This window comes from Pleurodeles waltl, chromosome 2_1 (assembly GCF_031143425.1).
Source record: "Pleurodeles waltl isolate 20211129_DDA chromosome 2_1, aPleWal1.hap1.20221129, whole genome shotgun sequence".
Lineage (NCBI taxonomy): Eukaryota > Metazoa > Chordata > Amphibia > Caudata > Salamandridae > Pleurodeles > Pleurodeles waltl.
The window spans coordinates 691,041,067-691,065,454 of NC_090438.1; the positions used below are offsets into that span (position 1 = coordinate 691,041,067).

Below are 24,388 nucleotides of genomic sequence, written 5' to 3' on the forward strand. Positions count from 1 at the left end.
GGCAAACCTGTTGTATCTTTAAATGGGGTTTGAAAAATGGGTACAGGCAATGTGTTGATTCTTTGAAAGGAAATACCCAGTAGATCATAGATGAAGGCTATGGCAACACTAACATATACTCTGGCAGGGCTGGGCATGACAGCAAACCCCACAAAGGCCTTCCCACAGTATCCTTCTCTGGATATCAAACAGACCTGGCAGAACAACTGAGGTGCATGGACCTGCTCAGCTCATTCCCATGAGCTTTCTTCTGCCCAGTAGCCTTTACAGGCTATGGTACAGAATAGCTCAAACTGTTTTGTAGTCTAACAGTGTTTTACTTCACATTCGGCCTGACCTTCTATCATTATGATTTTAATAAAGACACAATAAACACTCGGTATACTGGGAGCTAGCATGGTAACTTTAACTCGACTGCTGCTAGATTAATAATCTGAGTGATAGAGAACAGTTTGACATAACAAACTTGGAATTTACTGGTTCCTTTCCAAAGGTGATACAGGAAGGGAGTCAGCTCACAAGGCATGGCCACAGTTTAGCCAGCAACCACTTGTAGTAGCTGCTGCATGGTGCAACTCTCCTTCAGTGTCTGGTGAGAGGTACAGAAGGCCAGCAAGCACTGTATCTACATTCATTGGCTCCTGTGAGCTTCAGCAGGGCTTCAGGCTTACTTCTAACCTCAAAGAGTTTTAAACTCCACATTCTAGAAGTTCTGCCGCACGGTCTGCGCAGGACAGTTTCAACATCAGTATTTAACATGCTGGTGGGAGATCCGCATTATATTTTCCAGTATTTGGCAATTGGGCATGCAGCAGCCACTCCCACCAACAATGCATTTCTTAAGTAAGTAATCTAAACCAACGAGTTAGAACAGTTTTTAGCTCCTCAGAGGAAGTAATGGGAATGCAGGTCAAGCCCTCCTCCCAGTCGGCAATGTGTGTCCTGTTGACAATGTGACACAGGCAGACAAAATCTCGAAAGCACTTTCTCTGAAAGGAAACCTTGTGTGAGCTGAAAAGCTGTAGAGCATAAACAGTGGGGAATCTGTCATCTATTGAAAGCAGCCATACTGATAATAAAAATAATGTTTGTGATCATCTGAGTATAACTGTAATGACACGTGCATCAAAAATGATTGTACACATACACATTTTTAATAAAGAAATGTTGGTAATGTTTTTGAACAACCACATTCTCATTTACTACATGTCACTTAACTTCATTTTGAAGCAGAGACTAGTAGTTATTCTTTCTGGGTGCAGCTACTGCACTCCAAAAGAGACTTTAAATATTTCCTACAGGCAGGATTTAATAAAAGTGGTCAAGAGGGATTTACATCATTGATATTATGGGCCTGAAAAATCAGTTGGGACTCCTCTTTTCTTGCCGCATATCAAGGGTGTTCCTAAGGAGCACCCGGTCTGCAGACAGAGAACTCTTTAGAAATAGGGGACCCATAAACTGTGCCAAAATGCTGAAAATCCACAGGAGTCTGAAGCAAAGAAAAACTGGTTGGGATGGACCTGCTAGATTGATGATTGTGGACTTTCATTGTTACAGCAAGGGTTGACAAGAGATCCTCTAAGTGCAAATGTTACATTGGTACTATCAATAACATTTCATTAATATGAGCATGCCGTGAAGAGTGTGAGTATTGATGGTGCACAACAACAGATTGGAAGGGTTGTTGGATTGTTTTTCAGGGGTTTCTATTTCGTGCATGAATAATTAAAATGAATATGACTTTTAACATTGGGTTCTGCATATATAGGTTGAATTCACAATGGCAGTTAAAACAAATTTTATATGCTGCTTAGACGTGTGTTTATTACTGCGTTATAATTATGCCACATTTTCTTCTTGAAGCCATCTTGAACAAGATGGAAGTCACTCACTCCTGCCTTCCCACCTGTCTGCATCTTCTCCCCACAAGCTCTATCCTGTTTTCTGTCATTTGAAATAGTGTCAAGTACTTGTCCTCTGCCTCCGCTTGTGAGTACTAGCCCATTCATTCACTGAAAGTTTGTGTTCAAGTTTTTCATATGTTAGAGTATCTCCAGGGGACACTGGTAAAGAGGATGCTAAATAAGTTGTTTGAAATGGGATGGTGCTTTTTTGTTAAGGTAATATTTTGTATTTTTCTCTAGATTCTGTTTGCCAATTAGATTATTATTTTTTTCTCAGACTATGAGAATTGTGTATGAGAACCCTTATATTTTGTGGGGGGAGGCAGAGGACTTTCCTCATTTGAGACTTAGAATAATTCTGATTTTGCATATTCTGTATGCTTTTGCATCTGAGAGCGTTTATGGCATTATTTCTGTTCTGCTTACTTTAAAAAAAATGTAATATAACCATTTAACTCTTTATTTATCTAGAACTCAATTACTGAGTAGGCCCCATTATAATTTTTAAACTCTGCTAGTGGATGTCTAAGGGGTGCCCTAACATGCCACTCAATCTGGGGAGAACCGGGTGAGGTAAAAGTTTTGCAGGTCAAAAGTTTCGGAGCGCCCAATTTAGGTGTACAGTTTTGCGTCTACAGTTCATGCCAGTGTCTGACACTCTTCCCCAACCACTACAGCAGCATGAATGGAAATATGCAGGTCATAGTAGATTCTACAAAAAACAAAAAGAGGGCCTAAGTAGTGGGAGATTTTAAAGAAAGCGAAACAATTGTTTTGTGCATGATATTCCCATATAAATCACAAACTCCTAGATGCACAGTTCCACAGAAAAGATAAAAAAGCTAAACCCAATGAGGGAAAAAGAAAAACAGGTCCCTGTGGATATCCAAATTTTTGAACAAGAGCCCACACTCACCAATTGATGACATGCTTCATCATCGGGCTTTGCTCCTCGCCGGACCGGCGCTGCAATGCCCGACGGGCCCCTCAAGGGGGCTCTTTGCCAGAGATCTTTTATTGCAGACATTTGCCGGTGTGTGAGTGCAATTATGTGGGGATTATTAAAAAAAAGATGTTAACAACAACTAGAGGGAAAAATCACAATGAAACAATTTATTGAAAAAAAATAAACCCTCTGTCATAGTTAAAAAACAATGAGTAAGGAGAAAATAGAATAATGTCTACTCTACCCTATTTATATACAATGTCTGGTAACCACAAACCCTATATTCTGGGGATGTAGTGAAGGCAGGATCGGTCACCCCAATACTGCCATCAAGTAGGTCAACTTGTTTCTTGCTCATGTAGTCAGTAAAGATCAGGTGCGATTCATCAGGACCTTAAATAACCTACCTAACCCTCACTCCACTAGTAGATTCTGCCTAACCTACTGTGTCTAAGAAGTGTACAGTGGACCTCCCCAATATCTCTATGCGCCACCATGATGTTGTGTATACATGGGGCATGCAAATGTTGCTGGTGACGTAACAGATCTTTGTGTCCTTCTGTGCTGTCCAAAGGTCACTACATCAGGACCGGTAAGCTATTACGTGGTTAACTACTGAGTTCAGGTTACCTAATAAACTAATCAGCTGTTTCTAGGATAAGGTCTGGGAGTCCTTCCCTTTCCACCCAATGTCAGGCACATTATGAAGAACTGAGTTGCTCGCTGCATGGGAGAAAGAAACCTCACTACTCCTTCCTCATGGGGGGTGCCTATGGAGTGGGGCAGTTGTTATTTGGTTTTGGTTTGGGAGTCAGTTTCAATGCAACAGTGTGCTCATATGTTACCTTCTTTATCCATTGCCCCTTCCATTGTATGAGCAGAAATATAATGTACTTAAATGTTATGTTATTGTTGAACTCGGAACAACAGATTAGTTAAAATTCTTAAATTGCAAGAACAGGAACACTGTCCTCCAATCTGGGGACTAATTGTCAAAAGACACTAGGGGAGAGAGCCACTGAAACCTCAAGGGAAATGTATGGCTCTTGCACACTTCGAGGTTCTCTTGAGCCCTTAATCCCAATGCGAGCCAAGCTTTCATGTTGCTTTTGCATGCCACCCATGCTCCAACCCCATGTGCCAGAAATGAAAGAAAAAGCAATAATCTGTGATGTGAAAAAGGCAAGAGAAAGAGATACCCATTTAGAGGCAAAATTGCACATTGTGAAACTAGAAAACCTGAGCTCAACCCTGATTTCCCTGCTTGACCAAGCTGTGTGATCCTAGGCAAATACGTTTTTGAACCTTCCCTTTCTTCATTATCACATATGAGAGCACCTTGAAATCTGTGACATCATGATGTGCGATGTACAAAAAACTCTCTTGTGTTTGATGTTAGAATATAATGTTGTTTTAAATGGAATGAGAGTCTAGGCCACAAATAGGATGCATTTGACAACTGGCTTGACTCTTATTTCACCAATGGCATTGTTTGTAGGTCAGAGGTGTATCAATGTTTCTAAATTCAAATTTAGAAACTAAGGCCCAGATTTATGAACATTGTGCACTGTGTTCCTGCGCAAAAAGGTTATTTTAGATTACATTTCAGCACAAAACCTGGTTTGTGTTACTTTTGGTCATTAGGCTTTTCATGGGTGGTGCATGGGTGTTTCCAGTTTATAAAGTTTGTTAGCAGAGTATCATATCTCCTAACCTATTCAACATCTCTTTTTTGGGATTTAGAGCGGTCAGTAAAAAAGGGAAGTGGTGAGTTTTCAAATGAGCAAGATTGGAATTGCCAGAGTAGGCGTGTCAATGGTGCAAGTAATGCATTGTGCATGTGATTCATAGTTCAAGTAGGCCTTCTCCAGTTAGAGAGGTAGTCTAAAGTATGTGAGAAGATAATACATTTTAGCTACAGCATTCTCAAATTGGTCACAATTAGTCATCTTGCTGAAAATATCATGTAGTGCAAAAAACAAAGTAAAAAAATATTAATTTGAAATGTATGTATTCGCTGATCTAAGATAAAAGGAATATCCTATCGAGTGCACAGACCATTCAAGTGTAGGACTTTAAAGTGGGTTGTGTGTTCGCATATTGAAAATGTCTACATTTATTACTTTATTCTAGGGATGGGCACAGGCTATGCAAAGTCAACAAGAATTCAATGAAAACATTGTTGGGGCCTAGAGATTCCAGGAGCTCAGAATCATTCTCACCAATTTTAGTTTTGTTCAAAGGCAATATGGATAATAATGATTTCACTATTATCTGGGATGAAGTGTTAGAAAGAGTTGCCAAGAAGTGTTCTCTCAAGATGATAGCCACAGAATCACCTCTATGGTCAGATGATCGATCTGTTAAGTTGGAGGGCAGTGTCTTCATAAAAGAGCCTAGAGCCACTCATTTATGAGGCAAGTGCTTTATTTTATGTTGGGCCCTTTGGTTACATAATAATCTGGTAGGTCTTGTCAAGGCTCTATTCTTCCAGCTTCCCCTCTGCACCAACATTGTATTACATCATTCACACTCAGCATTCCAGAAACCATCTAAGAAATACAGGGAGTGGGGACACACATGATACTACACGCCTCTCTTTCTTGCAAACAACAAAACAAAAAGAGTCATTTCCTTGCATATAAAGTACAGGGACATCCAGTCTTTAACATGTCCAGCTTACACATTCATCTAACCACAATCTGTTATACCCTCCAACACCCGCACAAACACACAAAGACAATAAATAGCAGTCTCAAAAACTCTGTGGTGGGGTCAAAACATAAGGCTCCACACATCAAACAAAGAAACAAAACAACAAACAGGTTGTGACTACTATTGCAAATGGACCAAAACGTTCACATCTTGCGACCTCCTCATATATGAGGACCCTTTTATTCTCTGTCCGCTTACATATAATGATACCATACAACAGACTATAGTCACGTGTCAGCCAGTGCACGAAAACTACGAGCTTCCTTCGACAAAGATTGTTCCCTATGTCTCTACAACTACACATTCAAGACATACTCAAGACATAAACAAATTAAAAATGGAAAGTTTATCCATACATCACCTTAACTCAAAACTCCTTTGACTAGACCTTAAATTAAAACCTGTCATCATGACTACAATCATACACAATAACCCCAGACATCGACTTCACGTTACTAAACAACGCAGGTGACACTGACATAATTCACAGGACTCAATCTTCCACAAACAACACACACAACCCCCGAAGGTCAACAAACACCACCACACACCCACACACAAAAGTCTAGCCCACCACTTCAATATACCCACACCCAGTCACAAAAGCTGGCCAAACCAGCATGCCTATGTAGCTTGCGGAAGAAATTACTTATGATCTGATTTACAGTTTGGTGGAGGGGGTTACTCCATCATAGACCTGATGGATATCCAGTCCGCCATATGACAATTCCATTATAGTACATGGAACTTATAATATGGTGTACGGGATATCCATCACGTTTGTGAGGGGGTTAACCCTCCGCCAAACTCTAAATCAGGCCATTAATCTGCACCCATTACCATTCACAATGGAAACTGCATGAGAAAAAGGTGGGACATCTTCCGAACACCATGATGACAGCCTCTAGTAGAATCATACTGAATAATGATTGCCACAACATTTAAACACAAAGGGCCTGAATTAGAACTCAATGGGCGAGTAAATCCCATTCTATCCTATGGGATTTCGTTTTCAGCAGATGGGATATCTGTCACCGTTGTGACAGAGTAACCCATCTTTTGTTCTAAATCAAGCCCTAAGGCTGTCCATCAGACCAGCATTGCCACTGACACAAGATCACAACACTGGGGAAAGGATGTCCTCCCCTATAACATACTAGAGCTACATTAAACACTATCTGTCAAACACAACACTGACCATCTCCATCATATGCAAACAGAATAACATTCATTATTAAACAATCACATAGGTACTCCACCTCCGTACTACACACCTGTCAAATCTTCCGTTCATACAAAATGATGGCTCAGGCAAAACTAGCTATCACCCACAACTCTCCACATTTTCACTCCATAGAGTACTACCCATTGCAACATCTTGCGTTGTAGTTATCACCCACAATACCACAGCAACTTGTGACAACAGGGTACTCCCTAGTTTTCCCCTACTAAGCAAACCATGGGCTACTCCCCCATGCAACGACTGATAACATGGTTTTACACTACCCCAACTTTGCACATCATGGAGTACTCCCACATATAACTTCTAGCGTCAGGGTACTACTCTTTCCCCAATTCGCACTGAAACACACACATGTGTACTACACACATATGTTTTGTAATGGTTGAACAGCTCTTCTCTACATCTACAACACTTAAACATGCACAACCAGCGTATAACTACACAACAAAACCATCTGCACTCTTTTCCCCAAACTGCTAACTAGACTCCATATAGAGTCGAATGAAAGTGCTCACATAGTACTGCCAAAACAACATGCAGGTGGGATATTTAAACTGCATAACCAATCTTGCAGCACTAATCATTCAGGAAACCACAGACAAATTATAAACTGTAATTTTCAAACAACAGAATTGAGCTTAAACAGAAATTTACAAACCCAACATGCAATTACAAATAAGGGGGAAGGTTTACAAATTTTTCACGCCATGCAAGACAGCAAGAAAAGTTGCTATGCTGTGTTGTGTGAAATGGAAGCAGCAGAAATGTGCCATATCAACTAAGGTATGGTGCATTTCTGATGCCTCCTACCACTGGAGCACTGTGTGTGTCCGGCGTCATCGTGCAAGGGTGTCTGCATTACAGGTTGGATTGTTTTGCGTAGGAAGACACGCCTTCCTGCACAAAAGTAATCTTAAATGATATTTTCCTTTGTCTATATGTGCTGGAAAATACAGCACACATGGAAAAAGGAAATAACGCTCACTGTCTACGCCTCACTGGGGAAGGTATAGCATTTTGACACATTCCCAGGTTTACAAGTCTTTGTAAATATAGGAATGTGACAAAATTCAAGGGTGAATGAATGGGAAAGGCCATACTCCACTCATGGAACGCTTACTTATTTGCCAAGTAATGCAAAGCTGCACTGTGCATTGCCCTGCTTTACTTTGGATTTACTAAACCACACAAAGTGGCTTTGTGGGGCTTAGTAAATAACAAAAATTATTTTGCATCAGTGCTGTGCAAAAAATGTGACGCAACTCGATGCACAGTCTTAGTAAATCAGCCCTAGCGTGTATATGGTTCATATCAATATGAAAAAATTACTAAGCAAACTTTTCCCAAATATAATGAATCTCACAGTTTATGGGAAACAGGGCACATTTCCTAACCAAACCACATCAAATATTATGAACTTCATGAATGCCAAACAATCCACCTAATGAATTAAATGAATGTAATGTGTTAACATCTCAATTGGGCAAATGCCAGGCAGAGGATAATTTGACTTCCTGTGATTTCAGAACACAGTATGCTCTCAAGCATCATATTCTCAAGTGAATCTCCAAAGTCCCTGGAGATAGTCCTATTTCTCTTTACAAATCAACCAAGAGGCCTTGGGTAGTCTTTCGTCAACGTTTCCATACCTGTGCCTATCAAACATCAGTTTACTACCCTCCTTCATGATACCAACGTTTACACAGCAGGCACATACACTCCAACACCCAGGACTGGAATCCAACATATTGCTGAGACTCTCCCACATGCAAGTTGCACTGCTATGCCTCGAAACACTACATGCACTTCTTCCAGTGCTGACTGACCCACAAGAGAAGAAAGTCTCCGTCGGACTTTGCCCTTTTTGCAGGGTCATCTCTAATCTTTTTGCCTCCTTCCTCCTATTTTTTCTGACCTGTTTTTGTTGGCTTTAGGACTCTGGGTAATTTACCAATGCTAACCAGTGCTAAAGTGCATATGCTCTCAGTGTAAATTGCATTGTTGATTGGTTTGACCATGATTGGCACATTTGATTTACAAGTAGGTCCCTAGTAAAGTGCACTAGTGGTGCCTTGGGCCTGTTAATCAAATGCTACTAGTGGGCCTGCAGCACTGGTTGTCCCACCTACCTTGGTAGCCCTGTAAACATGGCTCAGACCTGTCACTGCAGTGTCTGTGTGTGCACTTTTAAACTGCCAATTTGATTCAAACAGTTCTGCAAGGATCTTGCCTGTCCCGTTAAGAGCTCCACCAGCAAGGAGGAGCTGCTAAAGGCACTGAGGACCTGGGTGACAGTCAAGGAGGCTAGGGTGTACGCAGAGGAGGAGGATGAAGATGGGGAAGTGCAGAGTATACACAATGTTGTAGTTGAGGTACCTGTTATACCTGGGGGAGGGTCTCCAGGATAGGTAGCAGTAGGTCCTCTGAGGGTCTGACTCCTGAGGAGTTCCGGGACAGACAGGCAGAGAGGGCTCATAAGTTGGAATCAGAAAAGCTTAGGATGGAAATGGAGATGGAGCAGAGAAGCCTGGATTTAGAGGAGAAAAAGATAATCTTGGCTTAAGAGCTAAGATTGAGGAAGCTAGAAGCCATGAGGGCTGAATTCAGTTCAGATGGTGCAGCAACAATTTTATAATCAGTACTGATGAAGACGTGCACATGCCCACAGACTTGGTGCCCAACTTGAAGGAGGGGGTTTACAGACACCAGGAGGCTCAGGGGTATGAGGTAGCTCTAGTGATACGCAGGGTCCCTGAGGTGGATTGGGGAACTGGCATAGGGAGTCATATTCCTTGTAGTGGGAGGGACACTCTATTGGCTCTAGGTGAGAGCGACAGGGAGAGGAGTTCGCCCCAAGTAGAAGTCCTGGTTGTGGATTGTGGAGACATCCCAGAAGAGTGTGAGTTGAGTGTCAGGGATAGTCAGGTGCTGTCTTACCAGTCTCAGGAGGGTGACGTGGGGTACTTTTTCAAGGCTGAGTCACTGGATGGCTGGGTGAAGGGTAGTTTGGTTAATTCATTTGAGGGGCTTTGTGATGTAACTGCTGGAGAGCATATGTCCCGTCTTTATTACCCAGAGCTACACCAACATCAGGTGGAGTGTGAGTTCTCTGACTCCAGGGACCTTACACTGGAGGAAGACCTCTGGGTGAGTACCAGAGAGTCTGAAGAGGCATTTGGGGGTGCTCCTGAAGGTAGTGGCGTAGGTCTTTTCCAACCAGGTGAGGTGGGAAAAGCTTGCAGTGTCCCAGGTAGGTCCCAGTGTAGTGGAATGGGTGAGGGATCCCATGTCCTTTCTCAGAGGAGAGGGAATGGGTGTGGGCTGAGTCCCAGGGTGCCCAAGATCCAGTTCCAGGTCCTGGAGGGTTCCCCTGAGCGAACACCAGGAGGAAAGCCTAGCCTGTACCATAGGGCCATCTACTGAGGGAGACCCCATATTGTCAGTGGAACCTGGGGCGGGCGGCTGTAGCCAGCGTCCAACCAGTTCTGGTGTCTGGCAGTACCACTCCTAGTGATGGTGTGCAGAACTCCAGACAGAGGGTTGAGGGGGGTTGCGGTCCCCAGTGCAGAACCTGGAGGGTCAGGGGTTAGCTCTGAGGTCAGAGCCTCCCAGAAATGACCTTGGTGATACCATTTCTAGGCTGGGGGGAACCAAGCTCTGCCAGGTGGGCAGCGGTAAGGAGACCAGCACCAGTCTGACTCTCATGTGGCCCTTAGGGAAGGTGTTTCCTTTGTAGGGAGTAGGTGTTCTCCCCACGATGTCCTGGCTTGCCAGGCGGTGATCCAGCCTAAGGGTGGCGACTCTAGGTTGGATGGTCAGATTCAGGGGGTAAGCTCTGACCTGGTGGAGGGTAGGTGTGCTCCCCAGGAAGTCCTGGATTGCCAGGCAATAGTCCAATATGAGGGTACAGACCCAAGGCTGGAGGGTCAGGTTCAAGGTGTCCCCCCTGACCTGGAGGGATGGGCTCCCCTAGACCAGGAATTTAGATTGAACAGGAAGAAAGAAGACAGCACCAAAGAACCTGCCAGGACGAGAACCGAGGTACTGTTGCACCAGAGGCTCCAAGACCCCTGCTTGCTGCACCAGAGTCCCAACAATCGCCACTGCAGAGGAGCTGACCACTGGACTGACCTGAAAAGCCCCAGAGGACCTCCAGGCTTCGCAAATTGCCTAAATCTCCCTCCTGAGTGGAGGCCAATCTCAAGAAAATCAAGCAATCTGCAAAGGACCAACAAACCAATGAGGGTCACTTCAATGAATCACCGCTATCTCTGCGACCAGAAGTCACAGCTGGACCCGATGTACTCCGGCGATGACCAGGATGTGACCCGCATCTGTGCCAAGTTTGGTGGCACTACGCCCTCTAGTGGCCGAGATACAGCAATACCTTGGGTACTGGTCATCTGACGTCAGACCAGCAGAAATCCAGCTCCCCAAGAGCTGAAAAAGGATCAGGAGGAAGCCCCAGTCAAGGGACTTCAGGAACACCCCGAACCTCCAACCAGAGTGCCCCCCTTGTCCTGTAAGCTGCCCTCAAAAGACTCACCTCCGGCTCCAGTGGACTACGTTGCACACAGCATCCAAGACCTCCAAAACTCCCTGCACCTGGCCACGCTGGGCCTTGTATCGCGGGATCTGCTGTGTGCCTCGGGTCCCTAATCCCTTGCGACCTCACCAGCCCAAGGTGACCCCAAGGCACCATCTTTATATCTAAAACTTTTTGAAGTGGCACTTCCAGGTGGCCCTGTGCCAAGAACCTCTCCAACGCTGCTCCTGCTGGAACCGGGAGCTGCCCGACTCTCCAGCTGGCACAGTGTGCCCACCGTCCACTCCGGCCACCCTGCAAGAGAAGAGACTGGTAACTCAACTGTGTGATTTTCAATGCATTTTTAAAGGTGACTGTGCATTGATTCCAGTGGTGCGTAATTACGCACAGAGAGACTAACGTTGCTAAAACGGCAAAAAGTAATAACTTGAAAAGTACTTAACGTATTCTAAAGATCTTGGTCTTAAAATGTACATAACAGTCTGAAGTATTTTTATAAATTCTGCTCTCGAGTTATTCATTGAGTCTGTGTGGTGCATGATTGAATTTGTGAGTACAGCAAATACTTAGCACATCTTCTCGATTAGCCTAACTACTCGACCAGCTACCTTAAAAATTGGAGCATTAGGTGGTCTGATTTTGACCTCTGGAAGCCAACGCGTTGTTGCCTGAACCCTCTGTATAGTGTACCCGATTCTGCACACTACATAGAGGGCCAGCCTCCAACATTTGGTGTATCAGCGGTGTGTTTGTTGATACCACTTTTACAATTGTGTTAACACACAAATAACTCTTGAAATTGTCTTTTAGATAATTGTTTTTGATTTTTCTAACTGACTAACATCTTTTAGATTTTTTTTTAAAGTAATTGTTAGGGCCCTGGTTAGGTCCCTACAACTTAGAAAAAGTTCTTAAAAGTCTTTGCTTTAGTTGGTTATCCAAAAAGGGGAGTTCTAAATTCCAAAAGGGTCCCAACTTTAGTAAGAAATATAGGTGGTCATTCTGACCCTGGCGGTCTTTGACCGCCAGGGCGGAGGACCGCGGGAGCACCGCCGACAGGCCGGCGGTGCTCCAATGGGGATTCCGACCGCGGCGGTAAAGCCGCGGTCGGACCGGCACCACTGGCGGGGTCCCGCCAGTGTACCGCGGCCCCATTGAATCCTCCGCGGCGGCGCAGCTTGCTGCACCGCCGCGGGGATTCCGACCCCCCCCTACCGCCATCCAGATCCCGGCGGTCGGACCGCCGAGATCCGGATGGCGGTAGGGGGGGTCGCGGGGCCCCTGGGGGCCCCTGCAGTGCCCATGCCACTGGCATGGGCATTGCAGGGGCCCCCGTAAGAGGGCCCCTACATGTATTTCACTGTCTGCTGCGCAGACAGTGAAATACGCGACGGGTGCAACTGCACCCGTCGCGCAGCTTCCACTCCGCCGGCTCGATTCCGAGCCGGCTTCATCGTGGAAGCCTCTTTCCCGCTGGGCTGGCTGGCGGTCTGAAGGCGACCGCCCGCCAGCCCAGCGGGAAAGTCAGAATTACCGCCGCGGTCTTTCGACCGCGGAACGGTAACCTGACAGCGGGACTTTGGCGGGCGGCCTCCGCCGCCCGCCAAGGTCAGAATGAGGGCCATAATGTCTGATTCAGAGTCCAGAAACCAGGAGGTCAACCTGGAGCCTTATGAGGCATATAGCTATGACCAATTGAGTAAACTCTACAGACTATACAAAATTCAAACTGGAAAAAGCCCCAATACAGAGAAACTTAGGTTTCTGGTGACCCAGTATGAAACATTTGAGGTGGATGACGATCCTGTGATGAAAGGAGATGAGGGTAGCTCCTCTTACGACAAAAGCTCTATAGCACCCAAAGACACAGGCCTGGAACTTGTCAGGCTGAGCAAAAGACTGGTTTTAGAAAGTCAGCTTTTGGAGACAGAACAGAAGAGAAAAGAGTTGGGCTTAGCACCCATCTCTGGTGGCAGAATACAAGTGTTGAAAGAAAAAGCTTTTAACATCAAACTCCCAAAAGGAATTGTCCCTTCCTTCACTGAAGGGGATGCTATAGTGAAATTGTTTTCTGCCTTTGAAAGAGCCTGTATTGGGTGGGAAATTGAAAAGAAACACTGGGCCACACTGGCGTGGGAGTTATTCTCTGGAAAGTCGAGGTATAGGCTCCTGACACTGAATGGGGCAGATTCTAAGTCCTATGACTTTATGAAAGGTACCCTGATGGAGGCCTTTGAATTTTTCCCATGAAGAGTACAGGATAAAGTTCAGGGAGGTTCAAAAATCCCAGAGCCAAAACTGGGTTGACTTTGTGGACTGTTCAGTAAAAATGCTGGGTGGTTGGTTAGCTGGGAACAAGGTACAAGATTATGATGGGTTATATAATGTATTTATGAAAGAGCATATGTTGAGTAATTGTTCCAATGATAGACTAAATCAACATCTGGCAGATCTGGGTCCACTTTCCCCTCAAGAACTGGGGAGGAAGGCAAACCATTGGGTCAAAACAAAGGTTAGAAAAAACTACCACTGGTAGAGGAGACCAAAAGAAAGAGGCCAAAAAGCCCTCCTACGGGACAGATAGGAGCCAGGGTAAAAACAACAAAGAGTCTTCTCAAGGCCCCCAAAAATCTTCACAGGAGTGTGGGCCCAGAGACTACTCACAGTCCAGGGGAGGGTACAAAGGGAAACATGTTGAACCTAGCAAGGCTTGGTGCTGAGGCTGTAGAACAAAAGGGCACTGAACTGGAGACTCTGGCTGTAAAAACAAAAAGAATATTTAAAGTCAACCTGGAGTAACTGCAGGTGCCAATATCCAGATGGGGTCAGAGGTACGACCTAACCATGTCAATGTCCCCACAGAGGCAACATTAGTCACTGAGGGTGGGGTAGATTTATTCTGTGCTGCCTGGCCAAGTAATATAAACAAATACAGGCAGCACCCTTGATTAATGGGGAGAAAACAAAAGCCTTGAGGGATGAAGGGGCTACCATCACTATGGTGTCTCAGCACCTAGTTCCCTCATCTCAGTTCCTAGTAGGGAGGTCTTATCCTGTCACCAATGCTGACAATGAGACCAAGTTCCACCCCACGGCTATGTTAAACTTTGAATGGGGAGGAGTAGCAGGGCAAAAAGAAGTGGTTGTGGCCTCATCCATCCCTGTAGATTGCCTACTTGGTAATGATCTGGAGCATTCCCCCTGGGCAGAGGTAGAGCTAAAGACCCATGCAGCAATGCTTGGAATCCTTGAGTGGGCTTGTGTCAAGACTAGGGCACAGAGCAAAGTTCAGAGAGAAAAATGAGAGCTGGAGCCTGAAATAGTGGACCAGCCTCCCAAGAGAAAAGGCAAGATGACTGGGGGATCAGCTTCACAACAGATCACATGACAGGACCCCTCTCCTCAGGAGTCACCCACTTTAGAGGGAACTGAGTCTGAGGAGCTTGGGCCTTACCACCCAGAGCTCTTGGGCCCAGGGGGGCCCTCCAGGGAAGATATATGCCAGGGACAAAGAGAGTGTCTCACTCTTGAAGGCCTGAGACAGCAAACTGCTCAGGAGGAGCTAGGGAATGTCAGTGATACCCACAGGGTCTACTGGGAGGAGGGGCTCCTGTTCACTGAGACCAGAGACCTCAAGCCTGGTGCCACCAGGAGGGTGGTTGTGCCCCAGAGGTTCAGAGACTTCCTTCTCACTTTAGCCCATGACATCCCCCGAGGGGCACCTGGACCAGAACAAGACATGGAGTAGGTTGGTTAACCACTTCTACTGGCCAGGTATGTACCAAAAAGTGAAGGACTTTTACCAGTCCTGTCCCTCCTGCCAAGCTAGTGGCAAAGCAGGTGGTCACACTTTATGGTGCCTTTAATTCTACTGCCTGCATTGACATTGACATTGTTGGCACCCTTGACCCTCCTACAGCATCAGGACATAGATATATTATAGTGCTAGTGGATTATACCACTAGGTATCCTAAGGCTATTTCCCCTTAGGACCATCACTTCACCTGCAGTGGCCAAAGCCCTCCTGGGTGTCTTTACCAGGGTGGGGTTCTCTAAGGAGGTAATATCAGACAGGGGATCAAACTTCATGTCTGCACACTTCAAACATATGTGCAGGAATGTGGAGTGACTTATAAATTCACTACCGAATATCATCCACAAACCAATGGGCTGGTAGAAAGGTTCAGCCAGACCATAGAAGGCAAGATTGGAGGACTCCCTGAAAATCTCAGAAGGAGATGGGATGTCCTACTTCCTTGTCTTGAGTAGGTTTTTCACCCTTTGAACTTTTATTTTGGAATCCTGTTAGGGGGCCACTGTGTCTTGTAAGGGAAGGCTGGGAGAGACCTCTCAAAGAGCCCAAACAGGGCATTGTGGACTAAGTGCTTGGCCTACGTTCCAAGATGGCTGAGTACATGGAGAAAGCCAGTAAAAATCTTCAGGCCAGCCAATAGTTTCAAAAGCTTTGGTATGACCAAAAAGCTGCTATAGTGGAGTTCCAACCAGAGCAGAATGTTTGGGTGTTTGAGCCTGTTACTCCAAGGGCCCTCCAGGACAAATGGTCTGGGCCCTATCCCATTCTTGAAAGAAAAGGGGAGGTCACTTATCTAGTGGACCTGGGCAGTTGCAAAAACACCAAAAGGATCATCCATGTCAACCACCTAAAACCTGTGACAGAGCTAATGTGACTATGTTCATGGTCACACATAAGGGACAGGAAGATGAGAGTGAATCTCTTCCTGATCTCCTCTCCAGCAATCCCCAAGATGGTTGTGTGGATGGAGTGATCTTGTCAGATACCCTCTCAGTACAACAGCAGACGGATTGCAGGAAAGTGCTCAACAAGTATGCTGGGCTTTTTTCTCTGACTCCTGGAAAGACAACCTGGTGTGCCCATTATGTGGACACTGGTGACAGCCTGCCCACCAAAAACAAAATTTACAGACAGTCTGACCATGTCAGAGAAAGCATAGAAGGTGAAGTCAAGAAAATGATGGGTTTGGGTTTCATTGAACCATCAGAGAGCCCCCGGGCTAGCCCAGTGGTGTTGGTCCCCAAACCTCACTCCAAGGATGACAAGAAAGAAATTAGGTTTTGTGTGGTCAGATTTTTAACGTTTTGGTCTTGTTTTGCTTAGATAAATATTATCTATTTTTCTAAACCTGTGTTGTGTCATTTTGTAGTGGTTTCACTGAGTTACTGTGTGTGCTGGTAAAAATACTTTACACATTACTTATGAAGTTAAGCCTGGCTGCTTGTGCCAAGCGGTGGACGGGGGTTAACTGAGGGTGATTCTCCTTTACCCTGACTATAGTTAGGGTCCTTGCTTGGACATGGGGTAACCTGACTGCCACCCAAAGACCCCATTTCTAACAGTCTCCATCTATCTGGTGCTATACATTATCACAAGACCTTTGCCAATTTCTTAAGCACAGTAGTAGGGGAAACCACACCATCTCCTCTGGCCACTCAACAGAGGGTGCCATAAAATATGTAGAATGCACAAAGGAACCTCCAAGGAATGCACTAGCCGGTGCCACAGTCAACCAAATTGAGAAATCATATTGCACACTCACCAACAGTTGAATGTATCACTGCCTGAAGCTCCATGGGTGATTTCAGAGTTATGCTTATTGCAAAGGAAGTGTACTGGCTTATCTTATTGTCTCAACATCACTGCCTCCATAGTAGTGTCCTGATAAAACAATTTCCATAGCACCGCCCTTAATTCTAGAACCATTCTCTAGGCCACAACACCTCAGTTTATAACTCCCTTCAGCTGGCTTCTTGTCTTTGCTGGACCTTGCTCACCCTCCTCACTGGGATCTTTCTGCCCAGCAGCCTAAGCAGACAGCATTTGAGTGTGGCCCCAAATCAGTCCCCCATGGTCACAGGGCCATATTACTTCCCACAACAGGCCTCCTCTTCTGACAGAAATGGCTCCCAACTGCCATCACAGTCTTGCTGTATTTTCACACAAGTCCTGAAAAACGTGTTGCCAAAATGTTGACGCTGAAGGGCAGAGTTTTCATAAAAGACTCTGGATCCACTCAGGTAGGATGTAAAATCTTTATCTCATGTTATGACCTTAGGTTACAGCAATAGCAGGTAGGTTCCTTTCAGGACTCCATTCTCCCACCAACTGCCCCTCTCTCCTAGCCCCAACTCCACATCAACATTATATTACATTATTCATTCTCAGCATTCCAGATACAGCTAAGGCATACAGAGAATGGGCACACAAAGGATACTACACAAACCTTATAGAAAATGTTAATACAGGGCAGCACAACCTTAAAAATCACACATCCACGCCATTCAGTAAGCGAAGATTCTGTGATGCATAAGCTATTTGGGGATAGCTCTACAAGAAGCTCACATTCCTCCCAACTACAGGACAGGGCATTTATATCTCTGGTGGGTTGGAAAAGTCCCTTGCATGATGAAAAATGTGCACTAGTGCCATAAGTGGCCCAGCTGCAATGATGTTTAGATCTGATGCTAATGTTTTTTGTCATAGGCGAACACATATCATGCCCATGTGCTATGACACAGGTCTGTCTCATGGATTGCAGTCTTGTTGGACCGGGAGGGGTTCCCAAAGCACTACTGTCAAAGTGGTGAAAGGGTACTTTTTTGCTAGGACTTAAGTAGCATTAGTGTGGTGGTGGAAGCATAGCATGATCAGTGGGAGTGAACAGGCCTTTTCACCTGTGTCACTTGAGTGAGGCCTACAGGTTCACGCATCTAAAGTTCTGTTACTGTGTGTTTAACTCACCCTCGGCCTCATTAAGTTTGTAGATGTGCAGCACATGTGGCCATGCATCTGCTATGTGTATGTGGGCCTGTGACTGTGGGTTCTATTTTGGGAGACCTAAGCCTGACTGGAGGAGCATGTGGAGGTACAGGAATTCCCCCAGACAGATTTGTGGATTGCTGCATTTCTGTGAGCTGGGTGGGACACACATACTGGAGGAAGAAGAAACAGGCTCTTCAGTATACTTCAAAGCGTACTGTTTGATTCAGGAAGAGGCTAATGGACATGGACCTGGAAACATATTAGGAATGAGATGGGACTGATAAGAGAATCATAAAGAGAGGACTAGGGCCCTGGGGTAAGCTTTTGATGCTCATATCACTGTGGTTGACATCCAGTTTGAACCTCCAGTCATTCCCATGGCCTGTGTTGTTGGGCTATCACATCTGGAGTTGCTCCTGCTGTTACACACTGTTTTCTGGAGGAAGCGCAGAGGAATAGGCACTTCGAAAGGAAGTAGACTCTCAACACAGACTTCAAGGATTCAGCCCCAAATCACATTTGGTGTTAAGAAATGGACTATAAGAAGAGGTGCTTGAGGCCTTCAATATTGTCAACTCTCAAGCAGGCAGCTGGGCTGTGAGAGGAGAAGTTCTGCAAGACATCTGACTGTGACCAGGACTGTGAGCCAAGGCCTTCCAGTCTCCTAGCTGGATGAGGGGTCATCACCCAGGAAAATCCGGAAGGCCCATGGGGGAACTTGTTCTGCATATAGCATTTTGGGTGCTGCAACACTTTTGACTTTTTGACGTGTGCAAGTGGGTTGTCTGATAGAATATTAAAGTTAAAAATATTGTGCGGACAGAACATTGTGTCAAAAATACTGAGGACCAAAATACTGAAAAGGTAAGTGCAAATAGGTAAGAAAAGATTTACAATTCTTAACTCCACATCTAAGTACCTTGAAAAAAAAAAAAAAAAATATATATATATATATATATATATATATATATATATATCCAAGATACATATGTGGAGTTGAGTATAGTAAATCTTTGCTTACCCATGAAATCTTACCTTAACAATATTTATGTTCTCAATATTCTTGGCACAATATTTTTTCTACACCATATTTATTAATAGATATTCTGTCCAAACACTAACAGAATGGGACTTTAGAGACTGTCAGCTATAGTGAATGTGGGAAAATCACTACCAGTAGCGAGAAGGAAGTGGGTTTCAGGGATCTACTTACTGAATACTAGAGCCTCGTCCTCAGGGGACTGTGTTTGTTGTTTGTGTATGCTCTATTTTACTGTGTGGTTGCATATAAATAATCCTTTTTTTATAAAAGTAAATCTTTGACCGGACAATCATTATTGTTTTATTGCTTCCATTGATCGTTTTTTGAGGTGTGAGCCTATGTTAACCCCCTGCATCTACCCCCACACAATCAGGAAGCCTTAGACTGCTCAACCCACACACTACTGAAAGTCAACTGCTGACAGGGTACTTCGCCCTGTCGTATAGACCCACAATACAACAACCAATGTATATCCGGAGTAAAAGGCATCAACCTCCAAGGTTGGGCCCTGTAACTCCTGCCCACCCTGTGACCCTTTGAAAGGGGTTCTGACAATCCCTGATTTGGGAGTCACTGCCTGGATATTCACCCGCCAGCCACAGGTAAGCTGGCAATACACTTGCACTGTCTGGTGGACCTCTACCCGACACAGAGGACATGTGATGTATGAATGTGTTCGCTCACCTCTACTTGACACAGAGAAATAGTCCTAGCCACTATAGTGATTAGAAACACGTCACACTACCACCACCACTTAATGTGAAGTACCCCATTAATGGCCTGTAGCCCAAGGTCGACTATGAGGGAGGTCTTGGTGCACCCCTCAGGGTCGCAGCACAGGTTCTGAATCTCACATTGACGGGGACAGGCCTAGACCTTGAAGCATTAGATAGATCTGCGTGACACTAGGGCTAAAATAAAAGACAGGATACCAGTTTCAAATGCAATGAAGCACTCAGAACAGGGATATAAGCACATTTACCAAGCCTGCAATACATCACAAAAACGTTCTTTTGCCTTGTACGATGTTCTCGTGTTCTGTCCTACTATTTTGTTACTTTAGAAATGTACAGAAATACGGTTCAATTTCTGGTCAAAAGCAGTACATTCCTATTAAATGTCAGTGACAAGCATTTACCACTGCCTAATGGGGCTAATATACTGCTGCTCCAGCACCTCAACTACGTATGACACTGGTCAGCCCCAAGCTGTGGCAGAGACCTGACCTTAACAAATAGGCACAATAAGTCTATTACTTCAGATGTAACTGTTGTAGAAAAAAACCCATATCCTTGCCTGGAACGCTCACTTCTCTGCAGCAAAATTGTTAAACACATCTATTCTTCACAAAATTGTAAAACATTTTTCTTCATTGCTAAATTGTTCAAATACTTTATCTGCTTCAATCGGTTTCAAACTGGCACAGTTCTGGACATGCGATGTATGAATGTGCAGGCAGAAAGTCAATGCCTTATTTCCTCCAGCGTAAGGGCATGAGCCACTTTCTTCGGAACCTGAACTGGCTGGTGAGACGTGGCAGCAGTGCTTAATTTGAGCCTGCGGTTGCCGGTGGGGTCCACCGGCACTCATTTTTGGGCACCACCAATTCTTTTCTTTCAAAACTCTCTGATCCAGAACGAGAGAGAAAAACACAAAAGAGGAAAAGTAGGAAGGATAGAAAGAGAGCAAACAGTGACAAAAGAAGAAACCAGGGATCAAAAAGAAACTGCAAGAGTGGGGTAAAGTGCCAGGGAGGGTCTAGTAGTGAATTAAAGAGCCATGAGCGGAATCAAGACAACGCATTCTTAGTATTTAGCACCCCAAACATAGGCAGGCAGCATGTTTCGGAGTAAAACATTGGGCCCAAGCACTTATTTTTTACAAATTAAGGGGCATATTTATACTCCGTTTGCGCCGAATTTGCGTCGTTTTTTTTTACGCAAATTCGACGCAAAACTAACTCCATATTTATACTTTGGCGTTAGACGCGTCTAGCGCCAAAGTTCATGGAGTTAGCGTAATTTTTTTGCGTGAACACCTTCCTTGCGTTAATGATATGCAAGGTAGGCGTTCCCGTCTAAAAAAATGACTCCGATGCTATTGCGTCGGATTTATACTCCCGGGCAAAAATGACGCCCGGGAGTGGGCGGGACTAAAAAACCCGCATTTGCGCCGGATTTTAGCGCCTGGGTCAGGGCAGGCGTTAAGGGACCTGTGGGCTCAGAATGAGCCCAGAGGTGCCCTCCCAAGCCCCCAGGGACACCCCCTGCCACCCTTGCCCACCCCAGGAGGACACCCAAGGATGGAGGGACCCACCCCAGGGAAGAAAAGGTAAGTTGTGGTAAGTATTTTTTTTTTAATTTTATTTTGGCATAGGGGGGCCTGATTTGTGCCCCCCTACATGCCACTATGCCCAATGACCATGCCCAGAGGACAGAAGTCCCCTGGGCATGGCCATTGGGCAAGGGGGCATGACTCCTGTCTTTGCTAAGACAGGAGTCATGTTAATGGCGTCTGGGCGCCAAAAAAAAATGGTGCAAATCGGGTTAAGACGTTTTTTTTGCCTCAGCCTGACTTGCCCCATTTTTGGACGCCCAAACGCCATTTTTCCCCACGCCGGCGCTGCCTGGTGTACGTGGTTTTTTTTCACGCACACCAGGCAGCGCCGGTCGGCTAACGCCGGCTAACGCCATTCAATAAATACGGCGCCCGCATGGCGCTTCAGAATGGCGTTAGCCGGCGCTAATTTTTTTAGCGCTAAACTGCGTTAGCGCAGTTTTGCGTCAAAAAGTATAAATATGGGCCTAAGCACGGAGCAGCAGGCGCTCCCTACTGGAGAAGATGAGTTTAGTTTCATATCCTTTGTAAAAATGACAACTAACAATTCGTTCACAAAAAAATGAATAGATGGGTTAAGACATTCTTATTTTAATGACAAAAATTATAACTTACACGGATGTATTGGAATACAGAGCCGGGGTCCGCATTATTGTGAAAGGAGAGAACATTACGTTTGGATTGTCTATATCTTCTAAATTCTCTGCACCAATGGAACCACTGTAAAACAAAACACATGCAAAAATCATGGGATCGACAATGCCCCAAAATATGTATCATTAGCAGTAAGATGTGAATCGGCCTGTAATGGTCTGAGCACCACTACAATAAGCATTAAAGTGAAGACTCAGTTTGTTGTAAACTCATTTTGGAAATTGTAGTACACGTGAATGCTCGCTTCTATGATGCAGCCAAGATTTTGACATGTTTACTCATACATACATTCCATAAGATATGTCGAGTGTGCAAACAAGTCCTTAGATTGAGTCTATAGTTTCTATTTTAAAAGGTGGCCAATGTGAGATGAGTGTGTCCTAGCGGCAGGTGGCCGGCATAATTCATTCTAGGGAGGCAAAGCATCAGAATAAAACATTTTCAATATTGTTATTTGCCTTGGACTTCTTTCCGGAAATTGAACGCACTTCTACAAATAGCGGTGTTCTTTTGCCATGGTAGGAAAATAGATTTTAATCAATTTTGATTGCGAGGCGGTACTTTCATCACTTTTAGCTACTAATGCACACTTACCTGCGGCTTGCGCCGCTGGTGCGTAACGTTTTTGAAACATCTGCGGCTCAGACTGCAGGCCCGTATTTACAAGGCCTGGCAAAGCCACTTTGCTTGGCTTTTCATGGCTTTGTAGATATGGATTTAGGCAACATAGCGCAAGTCGCTGTGTTTTTTTTGGTTGAGTCTGTTTTACTATTTCAAATTTTTGTAGTTGAAATTACAGCGAACAGGTATACACATTGGTATCATCCGGTTTATGACATTTTTCATTATGATACATGTTTACATTATGCACACCATAAGTAAAAATTATTGAATCATCTTCAGCAAGAGTTATTTTTTACCTGGCAGGTGTACACCGCGTCTCTTCCAATTAATCACCATTCTATGCCTGTAACCTCAGTTAACAGATCTTACATTTCTATTTGCACATAATAACAAAGCAAACTGAAAGGGCAACAGGCCAGCTCTGGAGCAAACTAGTTTCTACCAGGTATGAAGGCATGTGATTACCTTGACCATTAAATAGCAGACTTCCAGTTTTACCAGTAAATCCAGTATGAGTGAAGCGGGGGTCCTAGTGATCCTACTCGAATGGCCCAATATCATGTGTAGTGTGTAGTTTGGGCGGTGCTATCTTATATTGACCAATAGCATCCATGTTTGCGTGTGGTCATGGGAGCATGAGTGAAAGCTTTCTTAGCCCCGACATTTTGTTTATTGAGGTAACTGATCCTCCTTGTGCATTGTCAGTGAGAGGTGTGTGTAAGTCTGCTAGTATTGTTTCTCACTGGCTTGCTATGGGCTATTTTCAGAGACCCAGCGCATCCTTCCTGTGAAGCGCTATGCTTCCCTCCTTTGCCCAAACCGTCACCGATCAGGACCAGGCTTCATAACATGGCACCTCAGTTTTCTTCCATTTTCGGGTAATTAATCTTTTGGCTACGATAAATCCTAGGACAAGAAATCTGGAGATGGCACGGTTATGTTTACTACGGTGGAGTAGTTCTTGTATGCATGTTTGCCAGGTGTTAGTGATTGTTCGGCCCGTACAATGACGTAGCCTATCCATCACTACCCACCAGTAGTCCTGTAGCATGGGGCAGGACCATAACATGTGCAGTATGTCTGCATCCAGCAACTGACATCAGGGGGAGCTCATGTCAGTTCTGCGGGAGAAGCAATTTATTTGCTGTGGTGTCAGGTAAGCTCGATGGATAATACAGTATTGAATGTGGCAGAATCTAGCATTATGTGGCACCCTCTGAAGGGCTCTCCAATAAAACATAACCATGTGAGTGGAGGGGAGGTGTGGTGTCTCAGGTATTCTGCTAGCCAATGCACCAGGTGTGTTCTTGCGCCAAGTACATGCAAATATTGTAATGTCAGGTATGTAGGAGGTTCTTGGTTAATGTCCCCCTAGGCCTGACGCAGTGCTCCAGTGAGAGAGCGGTGTAGGAGGAAGCCACCAGGGGGTATATTAGTACCTTCCCATAATGTGGCATAGGGGAGGAGAGTGCCATTATCGTATAGGTACCCAAGTGTATGTACCCCGGCTGCACTTCAAGTGGCCAGTTCTGATGTTGATGTGATATGTGTTCCACGTGGCATTCCCACTAGTGC

At 44.9% G+C, this 24,388-nt stretch overlaps 1 protein-coding gene across 1 annotated transcript in view; it reads right to left on the reverse strand.

Annotated features, from left to right (window-relative positions):
* SPMIP7 (sperm microtubule inner protein 7) overlaps positions 1-24,388 on the reverse strand; it is a 189,774-nt gene that overhangs the window by 22,445 nt on the left and 142,941 nt on the right. The window contains exon 7 of the mRNA XM_069216922.1: positions 22,151-22,255. Coding sequence (XP_069073023.1) covers positions 22,151-22,255 — 105 coding nt within the window. The remainder of the gene's footprint in view (positions 1-22,150; positions 22,256-24,388) is intronic.